At 49.9% G+C, this 11052-nt stretch overlaps 1 protein-coding gene across 1 annotated transcript; it reads right to left on the reverse strand.

Moving 5' to 3' along the window:
• Positions 1–54: 54 nt before the first annotated feature.
• On the reverse strand, positions 55–11047 carry AVPR1B (arginine vasopressin receptor 1B; the record flags this gene model as incomplete). The annotated part of the gene is made up of 3 exons (XM_029933393.1): positions 55–252; positions 5809–6176; positions 10183–11047. Coding segments are annotated over 2 exons (1194 nt in total), but the record flags the coding sequence as incomplete, so codon positions are not given.
• Between the last annotated feature and the right edge of the window lie 5 nt (positions 11048–11052).

The raw sequence follows: 11052 nt of genomic DNA on the forward strand, positions 1-11052 counted from the left end.
TTGTGTTTTTACATTGATAACACACACTAACAACCAGGTAAATATACAATACACTTTTTCCAAAATTCCAAAAATTTACTCACATTAGCTAAACAAACATCTCAAAAGATGGAAGCCCTAGGAACACGCCAAGCCAAATCCCAAGCCGAGATGAGTGGCGTCCAGGTTTTAGAGATGATTTGTTACCTGAGCTCCACCTGCCGGCTGTACATGACGTTTCTAGTCAACTTCCATGTTCTCAGTTTCTTCTTCCTCAAGATAATTGGAAGAAACGGTTTTGGTTTGGATTTCTGGTGCTGTGCAATTTTGCTGGCCTAGTGTCCCTCCAACTTTTGGGTATCAATTGTTGTTCCTTTCCTGCGATGATTTGAATGTTTGTGGCCCCTGAAGTTCATCTGTTGAAATCCTAACCTCCAGGGTGATGGTATTAAGGGTGGGGTCTCTCTCGGTGGGATGAGATGGCGGGGTGTGTGTGGGTGTGTGTGGGTGTGTGTGGGTGGGTGTGTGTGTGTGTGGGTGTGTGTGGGTGTGTGGGGGGTGGGGACGAGACGGTAGGGGTGGGATGAGGTGGAGGAGGTGGGATGAGTGCTTTTGTGGAAAAAAGACCCTACAGAGCTCCTTAGTTTTGTGAGAATACAACCCATGGGAAGTGTGCAACCCAGCCTCAAGCCCTCACCATCTGTGCCGGCACCCTGATTTTGGACTTCTGGCCCCCGAAGCAGTGAGAAATAAATTTCTGTTGTTTATGGGCCACCCAGTTTGTGGCACTTTGTTATGGCAGCTGGAATGGACTAAGACATTTTAGGAAGCTTTTCTTATTAAGGAAAGAAAGATATTATTGATTAGAAAGGCAGGATGAAGAATCAACACCAGCAACACTGTCTCTGATCTAGAAATGAAATTCTATTTCTTATTGATATCTTTTAACGAGAAGAAAAGTGTGTTGAAGAGGTTCAGATGAGGCACCGTGCCCCCGAGAGTCTGGGCAAGGATGCGACTGAGACAGCCCCCACACCAGGGGAGGGCACAGGGGAAGGACTGCAGGTAGACTGCCTGCTTTCTGCAGGATTCTGGAAAGGCCCGGAACTGGGAGGAGCACCTGTTGAAAGAAGACTTGAACATCAGGTAGGTGAGGTCAGGGCACTTAGGACCTAGTCATAGGGACAGGCAAGAGCGTGTACCAAACATGTGACAAAAGAGAATTAACGTAGAGCAGTGACTGCAGAGCCTGTAACTGCTTGGGCAGATTGGGGATGGAAGGTTAAGATCAGACTTCATCCGAGGAAACGTGCCAGGACGGTGATTTCTGACCTTAGTTTGGAAAGGAAGGTGAAAAATCAATTGATGGGAGAAGAGGCAGAAGGAAAGGGAGCAGGCCTTCCTGATGCAGGCTTTCCAGAGATGCTCCAGGGACTGACCCAGACCAGACTGCATGGAGACGTGTTGATTCCAGGCCCTCTGGAGCAGGGAGTTGATGTTGGGGTGGGGCCGGGGGCGCACAGAGATCTGAATGCCACTGACCATCTGATTAAGGTCTGTAATGAACTCTGCTATGACTGGTTTCAAATGTATGACATTTGTAGCAAATAAATACATTGTGGAGGATAACATTAGCACCTGCCCCAAACTGCTCATTCTGGGAAGGCGCTCTTGGAGAGCACTGTTTCTAAATAGAGTTGGACGTGTGACTCTACCAAGCGACTGAGATTGAACTTCAATGATGCCAATGACTTTCAGATGCCCTGATAAGGAAAGAGGAGGGTTGATTTCAAGTCCTAAGGAGTTGAGGCCAACAAGCTGATGACTGAGGCCAGCTAATAATTTGGACTGACCCTAAAAATCATTGCTAACCATGTTGCTAGAAATAAAACGTGCCTATTGTATGTAACGCCTCCATAACCTTAGAAGGTCAGCTGTGTAAATCTCTATGAGTGGTCGCCTGTCTTACTAATCACTGCTTTGAGAGCTCAGTGTCCGGCAGAATGAAGTCACTTTCTCCCACGTTGCAGGTCATCAGAACATCTAGGGAAGGACCGTGCTGTCCCACTCTGGCTTCCTCCATGAGCATGTGCTGGATAAAAATCTCTCCAAATTTATCTTACAAGATACAGAGAAACTGATTTGCTGCTGGCAACTAGCAGATAGTTGATTACGTGCCCATAATGAAGTGGGTCACAATGGGCCACAATAAATGTGACCTGTCTTCAACGGATTCTTGGCGTAAAGGAGAAAGCATCCAAATGTCTACCATGACTCCAACTCCGTAAGCTGCCTATATCTCTGGCCAGCAAGACCCGCTAGGGTGAGGAGGTCTTTATGCCCACTATCAGTGGGGCTTTTTGCTTCCAGGATCAGGACATGTTTCTGGGCCCAGAGAGGCTCTCAAAAAGCCTTCTACTTCAAGCCGCAGCCTCTAAACTGAACACATTATAGTAACAACAGCTCATCTGTGTTTCTGAGGTCCCACTAGCCTTCTCCAACACTCATATTTCCAGGCAGGAATTTCTATACTCAGTCCCTCACCCTGTCCTTGTTCTCTGCCCTTTTTTGCCAAATACATCCTCCATGAGCTTAGAGACAGAGAAGCATGCATCCAGGCATCTCTGGAGAACTGGGTCGAATGAAGAGCCAAGACTCCAGATCTGTAAGAAAAGGTTAGAGCTGAGAGGTGGGGGGATTTTCCCAACCTGCCCTGGAGGGCAGCCCATCCTCAGACTCACTTTCAGCTCCATTCTGCCACCTTGTGGCTGCAGGACGCATCCCAGGACACTCTTGTTTCCCTCTTAAGTGGGTGAAGGTGGCTCCCCAACCCTCAAAGTCTCCTCCCCATCACCACCCCATTCAAGAAGAGTGAACCTGGGGGATCTGGGTGGTTCAGTAGGTTAAGCATCTGATTCTCGGTTTCAGGTCAGGTCATGGCCTCATGGTTTGTGAGTTTGCGCTCATAGCACTTAGCCTGCTTGGGATTCTCTCCCTGTCTCTCTGCCTTTCCCTTCAATAAATAAATAAACTTTAAAAGAAGAAGAAGAGCAAATTTTATTTCAGCTTGCACATCTCGCTGTCACTGCCCCTAGGAAACAAAGATGCCCAGGAATTTCCTGGTGATTTATTAGGAGTTTTACTGGTCAATTTAAACTGCATCTCTGGGTTCCTGACCCGGGAGTGAATGACTGCAGCCTTTGGCTAAGCTGAGAGCTTCTTGATAAATAAAAGACCTATTTACATACAAAACACAGACATCTGGAAAATTGCTGGTTTATCTCAAACAGCATAAAAAACCATTCTGAGAAATCTTCACAGTCCACCAATTCACCTCCTCCTGACATCTCCTGCCCTGTCCACCCCCTAGCGCTTGCTCCTACATGGATTCTAAGAGACTGAAGTACTGTCCACAGAGTCCACAGGATGGACAGATATTTTACAGAAGTGCTCAGCCCAGAGAGACAGCCTGGTTCCATTTCCCCTAGAACTGGCTGTCAGAAGTGAGACTGACCCCAGAAAGCAGAGACCATCCTTCTTGCTTCCCACAGGGACCCTGGAGGTCACTCCTCAGAGGCATCATTTTGTCCTCTAACATCAGCAGAGTGTTCTACAATTAATAGTCATCCGACCCTCCTGTCCTCAACAAGGTTAGCTGTTCCTGTTTAACAAACGGGGAAATGATTGCTCAGAGAGATTAGAGGACTTGCCCAAGTTCATACTTCTAGAAAAGGAGTGAGAGCAGAATTCAAACCTTTGTACTTTGGAGTACAAAGCTGGTGTCCCAGTCATCATGATGAGCAATGATTTACTCCCTACTTACTTGGGCTCTAGGGACAGGGACTATGGGGGAGGGGCAGGAGCACTGGCTCACACACACAGGCCCGGAGCAACTTCAGCACCTCAGGCTGCCATGGGAAGCTCCTAAGCCCAGCTCTGCCAGGACAGATGGACAAAGAAGAAGTGGCTGGATGTCAGGAACTTAAAGGGACAACAAAACGCAGTGAAGAGAGACCATGGGTCCTCACATCTGCCTTGAGCCTTGGTCCCATCCGGGTCTGTGTCCCACTCTCCGCTTCTTCAGCATTGAAGGCTTGGAACGTTTTGCTCACTCAGAACACTCAGCCTGAGTTCTTGTCATTTAAGGAAGCCTAAGGAGGCTTCTCAGAGTTGAGTGACTTCTTAAAGCTCAAACTTACAGTCATTCCTTACAGCTTCCCTAAGAGTAGAGGGCAGAGAATCTGTTCTCTAGAGCTGCTCTCAGGAGCTCTGAATTAGATCAGGAGCCCCTTCCATTAGTAGAGAGCTCATGGGTCTACCAACCACTTTTACATCCACAGTCCTTTGTGACCCTCCTAACAGAAATGAAGGATAAGCCAGAATTCTCCCCAGGTTGGTCATTGGTGGTGGTGGAACCAGGATCTGGTTCTGACTTTTCAGCTGGTGCTCTTTCCACTATCAAGGCCTTCTCTTAGATTAGAACCAGAATTAGGGTGGGGAAGCCACCCTGTGATCTAAATCCCACTGGAGGTAATGAGGAGGAGCAGGACAAAGCCTCAGTCTCCCCATGCCAGTGCCTCTCCAAGCTTCAGCACCACAGAATTGAGGGCAAAAGTAGACAGTGTGACCATGGAGGGATCCATCATCACCAGAATTGAGACAAAGGGTGTAAATATCATAGTCATGAAAATCCAACAATTCTTCTAGAGCCTGTTGTTTAGAAAGGCTCTACTGTAACACCATAGAGTGTAGTCTTGCAAAGTCATGACAGCTTAGAGCTGGCAAAGACCTTACAGATCATCTCTGTCCTAACAGGTCAGAGGACAGAGACCCCGAGAAGGAAGGAGACTTCCCCAAGGTCATACAGGTACCCGAAGGCAGAGTTGAGTCTCAAATCCTGGGTTGTTGACTTCATCGCAGCAGCTCCTTGGTTTTTAGGGAAGCTTTGAAAAGCCTTGAGGAACTCCAGAGCCATGATCCAGGCCCATTTTCTGTACCGATGTCCCCTCTGGGCAGCCCCAGAAGAAGGTGCAGTGCGGATCCTTTGGGAGAAGAAGGAAAGCAACCAATCCCTGCCGCTTAGGAGGCTTCGTCCACTCTTAATTTTATTGTGACTATTTTCAACTGCTCCTTTCCTCTCCTTCTTCTTATACTCTCTCCCAGTGGGTCATACCACTGAAGATCAACTTTGTCCTGTCACCCATCCTATAGAGGTGGGTGGTACCGGGAGAAGAAAAACTAGCATTCGTGGAATTTTTAGTAGTTATAGGTGCTGCACTAAATCCTGCGTCTCCTTTCTGCAGTTGGGCATAGCAGGTAAAGCTGATCTACCTGCTCTATCCATGTCCATTCACCTTCCTTCACTGAAGAAGCCTCTTTATATAAAACAAACAAACAAGCAAACAAATCCAGGATCTAGATAGAGAAATAGGATACTTCCTTCCTCTCCTGGTTGGGCTGGGTGTGCTAGTCAGGTCAGGATGGGGACAAACAGTCAAGGTGGGAGACCAGACTGAGTCCCCGCCCCCTGGAGGCCCCCAGACAGGGCCATCCTCAGCCTGCCTGAGATCTGGGGCACCACATCCACCACATGGGTGAATTCCCAGACACTCTACACAGGATCAGGAGAGCAGATGCTTTGACTCTGGCTGACTCTTGTGAGATTGGGAGCAAATGAGGGCAGCCCACACACCAGAGGCAGCTCCAACACCAAGGGAAGCGCAGCCATTCTAGGCCTCCTCACTCTGCCTCAAACTGGGCTCCCCCAATTCCAACCTTTCCCCCCCCCGGCTTTTACACCCAGTGTTGAAATAAGCAGAGATCCTCTACCAGCCTCACGGGTGTGCCAGACTCCAGGGAATGTGTTCCTTAAAAGACACCAGTCTCTGTGTAGGCTTCCCCATCCACCTGCTCGGAGTCCTTCAGTGACTCTTCAGTTCCAGGGTCCCCACTGAGTCTGGGGCTGAGCGGGAGGGTGGGCAGGCTACTGGAGCAGGTCAGCAGAGTGGTGTGGCGGCTGGGGAGGCTGAGGCTGGACAGCTGCCGGCGTGGCCGGGGCCGGGGACCCCCGCAGCAGCCCAGGTGGCGCAGTGGCCGTGGCCACAGGTGGCTGTTGAAACCCATGGAGACCCAGGGGTTGCAGCAGCTGCTGAGGTTGCCTAAAAGCATGGAGATGGTGAAAGCCACGTTGGTTGAATCTGCAGAAGGAGAAGCACAAGAAGCCTTAGAATCACAGAGCTGGATATGAGGGAAAGAGTCCAGGCCCCCACTGAACATAGGATGGAATGGAGTTCCCAGAGGGGAGAAAGGACTCACTTGAGTCCTATAATTAGAAAGGAGCAGGGGTGCCTGGGTGGCTCAGTCGGTTAAGTGCCAGACTTCAGCTCAAGTCATGATCTCACAGCTCGTGGGTTCACATCCCACTTCAGACTCTGTGCTGACAGCTCAGGGCCTGGAGCCTGCTTTGGATTCTGTGTCTTCCTCTCTCTCTTTGTCTCTCCCTTACTTGTGCTCTCTTTCTCTCTCTATCTCTCTCAAAAATAAACATTAAAATTTTTTAGAAAGAAAGAAAGAAAGAAGGAAAGAAAGAAAGAAAGAAAGAAAGAAAGAAAGAAAGGAGGGAAGGAGGGAGGGAGGGAGGGAGGAAGGAAGGAAAGAAGGAAGGAAAAGAGCACAGCTGGGACTTGAAGCTGGGACTCCAGCTCCCGAATCTTACCTCACTGGGTTGTATTTGCAAGCACAGGGTAAGGGGAGGAGCTAAGGTTTGCTCCAAGTTGACTTTCAAGGTGTAAACATAGCCAAGGACAGGATCAGCCTAAATAGGAAACAGTGTCTTTGTTCCAAAACCTAGACCTTGAATCCCCTAATAGATGGGGATCTAGATTGAGGCAACCTCTGTAAAACATACATATGATTCTAGGCCAAGTTCAGGCCCCTTTGACCCCCAATCTCATTTATGTTGTAGATACAGGTGCACACTGTCTTCTGGATTTTGTCTTCCTTGACCCCTCAAGGACAGTTCCACTCATTCTGTGAGCATGTGAGCACTGACAGTGCCAGGCCATTGCTGGGGACCTGGGTGGGCCATCAGTAGAGTCTGACTGCCCTGTAGACACCATGGCATCATCTCCAACTGCAGTTGGGGGTCAGCTTCTTAGGTATAGGGCACCCAAGCATCCCTTTCTGGATGAATACTTGTTCTGTGTCCTCAAAGATTATACCCAAGAAATGCACCATCATGCAAGGAAAAACTAATTCCTCTCTTGGACAGTCAAAATGTGAGACTGCAAACTGGTAAGATTTCTTCCAGACACAATATTCTTTCTGAAGACTACATGAAGCTCCACATGCCAAGAGGAAAGCTCTGGCATGGGCCTTGACCTCCTGAACAATGTTACATGAGGCATAGGTTGCACACTGCATTACCTTGCCCTTTGGCAGAGGCTATAGAATCACTGAAAGCAATGTCAGAGCTTTAAGGAATCTTAGGGGCTATGGCATAAACTTGAAGCCAAGTCTACTGACTCTAAGACAGCAATCCTGTACCCTTGTGAAATTTCAACCAACAAATTCAAAGGCAAAGCCCTTTGCCCACTCTGTAAAGCACTATCAAGTCTTCAGATACTCTGGTTCCCATCTCCCATAGTGTGCTCGTAGGTGTGGTTACTCACAGCCCAAGCAAAGGGAAGACACAGGGTCAGAACATTTGAGAGAGGACACAGATCACAGGGGTGAGAAGCTGAAGGCATCTGGATTGACCTACGTAGGGCATAAAAGTGAGGGCAAGGGGGGAGTCCCTGTAAGTAGAGGAGAGACCAGTCTCAACAGAAACAGATCCTCCTTCATTTTTCTTGCGTCCTGGCCTGCTCCCCAGCTATCATAAAACCCCGATGCTGCGGAAGATATGGGAGGCTGCTGTGGCTAACGGGGTGGTGTTCATCCTATCCACATCATCAATAATGTATTTAGTGCCTAGGTTAGGCTGTGAGGTAGGGATGGGGGTTTCCACAAGTGCCTTTGCTTGGGAAACACCTGTTTGATTTGGCCCCATCGAAGCCATGCCTAGTTCAGGGGCTGGAGATGCTCCATGAACACCGGAGTCTACAGAGGCCCCGCCTCTCAGCCCTTGAGAACAGACCTATCATGCTCAACCCTAGGCGGCCACTGCGTCCTGGGGGAAACTCAGCTGACAGCTGGTGGCAGCAGCAAGGCCAAGGAGACAGGCTCTAGCCAGACACTCAGGGACAGGAAGTCAGGAGGCTGGTGTGCTACAGAGAGGAACTGGGTGTACTGGAAACTAAGTTTAAAGTAATGGATCTCAGTGGAAGGGCCCCAAAGCACTTCCACTTTTCTGAGAGAGCATACTGTCTGTAAGGTGACACTTTGTCTCAGCTCTTTAGGCTCAGAGAGGCCCTTGGTAAGTGGTAACTCGCTCTACACAGGTGAGGGATGTGTACTGAGGGACAGGCTCACGATTGTAGTGACACGGCAGGCAAGCAGGGAGGCCTGACCTGGCTGGGTGGCAGGGTCTGCATCTTCTTATAGGTTCCTTGATAAAGGGGCAAATGCCTATGCTCCCCATCCCCCACCCTATGTCATTGGTTAAGCTGGATTGTTGAGAGTAAAGTCGTGTCACAATAATGCTAGACCTATAAAGACCTTGATTCAGGTCCTGGCTCCATCTCTAACTAGCAGTGGCCCTTTGGACCAGCGTTTTCACCTCTCTGACTCTCAGATTATTCAGACATAAGGTAGAGAAGACCGTCACTAAGTACCAAGGACTGACGCCTTCTTTCCTTCTATTCTGTGCTTGAGTAGAGCAGAGAGGTCCCTACAGTTGGTTAGAATCAAGACAGTCATTGCTTACAGGGTAATTTGCAAATAGCCTCTTGTCCAGATGGATTTCCAAAAGAAGGGATAAAATGGGACCATAATAGTTTGGCATTGTTTTCACAATTCTCTTGCAGGGTTGTGTTAAATTCATGAACAGCCTGGCGCTTATTTAATCTCTCCAGAAAAGCAAAATGTATTTGGTTTGAGTGTGTCCTACGATGAGCAAAGTGAGGTTAGGAAACAAAATCACAAGGGAAGGGGGACTACTCCCTAAGAGCTGGTAGGGAGTGGTAGTCTGGATCCACTGGTCAGCAAACTCTCAGGAAGTTTCCAGAACTACCTGTGCTCAGGGCCTCCCAGTAGGCATCCCAGGCTGAGCTCATGACACGTGCTAGAGAACACAACCACTCCATTCACAGGTGGGGTGGCTTGCACTTGTTCCCATGCCCCACTCTTCTTAGGAGAGGAGGAACACCGCTGTTCAACACCTAGGCGGCCCGGACGCAGTCCTGCCTTCCTGAGAGCACACTCATCCCCTGAGAGCCAGACCATCCGGCCGTGTCTTACGCTCAGGAGGCTGCCATCTTCCTCACCCCAGGAAAATGACAATAGCAGGGCCTCCATGTGCCAACTGGAACATGGTCTTCATGGAGGGTCCCATGTTTTTCACCTGTAGGAGGACGTCCCCTCTCCTCACCACGTTCAGAATCGGGGTTATGAACAGGGTATGGGGTAAAGGAAAAAGACAAAGAGACAGCAGGCCTGGGTTCTACCCTTCACTTTGATACTCCCTAGCCGTGTGGCCTTGGGCAAGTCACATTTCCTCTATGAACCTCTCTTCCCCATTAACAAAATGAAGGGGTTAAACTTGACATTTTGGGGTTGTCATGTGCCAATGAGCTAATTAATTGGAAGTGGTTGCTGGGAAGGACTTTAAAGTCTTGTCCAGGCTCTGAAGGGAAGAGCGCGGAGAGACACAGTTCATGGGTTGCAGATACCATCCTGGACAATTTGAAAATTCCTTTCAGCTCAGCCGTTCTAGGATTCTAACGCTCACGTATGAAACTGGCAGCTGGTTGACCAAAACTGCCAAACGTCATGTTTCATTAAGGCCGCATGATATTTTTAAATGTTTAAATTAGGTGCCCAAAATTTAAAATATGGAAATTTTACATAAAAGATATTCACATGGCATCAGTAGGCTGGTTGGGAGTTGTAGCTTCTCACATGGGAAGCCCCCCCCCCCTTTCATAATTGCTTCACTCATCTGTTACCTGCCTGGCCTGGAAGGCCTCATAACCCTGTCCCCGCCCTCCTTTCTCCCTTCCCTGCTCCTTTCCACTCACCCCTCCCGCACAGATACACACTTGCCTTCGTCAGGGGCATCTTTGTCCCACACAGACCACATCTGGACGCTAAAGAAAGGTGCCCAGCAGGCGATGTAGGCCAGCACGATGACGAAAGTCATCTTCACGGTTCGGATCTTAGCCCTTGAGATGGTACTGATGCTGCTGACCCGGGATGGCAGGCACCGTGTGGCTGCAGCTGAGACACAAGGTGACGTCCTGTCCCAAGTCCTCCAGCCCCTTCCTTCCACCTTGCGGGCCTGTGTCTTGACTTTTAGGTTTTTACAGATCTCGTGGTAGATGAGGCTGTAGCAGGCCATGAGCATGGCCACAGGCAGGACAAAGATGGCAACGGTGGTCCAGGTGATATAGACCCGAGGCCCCCAAGGGAAGCGGAAGTCTGCCCAGCAGTCCAGCACCCCTGTGCCCTGGATCACCTCCCGCAAAGAGAAGATGAAAACTTGAGGCAGGCTGAGGATGGCAGCCAGCAGCCAGGGAGCGGCGATGAGCGGGTAAGTGGACTGGCTGGGCTGCTGGAGGCTGCGCAGCGGGTGACAGACAGCCAGGTAGCGGTCCAGCGTCATGGCCAGCAGCATGTAGGTGGAGGCGAACATGCTCAGCACCTGCAGATACTTGACGGCCCGGCAGAGGAGGTCAGGGCCCTGGAACCGGTAGGTGACGTCCCACAGCAGCTGGGGCAGCACTTGAAAAAGCGCCACCCCCAAGTCCGTCAGGGCGAGGTGCAGAACAAACAGGTGCATGCGGGTGCGCTTGCGGCCTGGCCGTCCCAGGGCCAGCAGCACAGTCAGGTTGCCGCCGGTGGCCAGCACCAGGACAGCAGCCAGGACTCCGATCTCCACCTTGGCCAGCTCCTCATCCCGGCCCATCCAGGGTG

The sequence above is a fragment of the Suricata suricatta genome, chromosome 3 (assembly GCF_006229205.1).
Source record: "Suricata suricatta isolate VVHF042 chromosome 3, meerkat_22Aug2017_6uvM2_HiC, whole genome shotgun sequence".
Lineage (NCBI taxonomy): Eukaryota > Metazoa > Chordata > Mammalia > Carnivora > Herpestidae > Suricata > Suricata suricatta.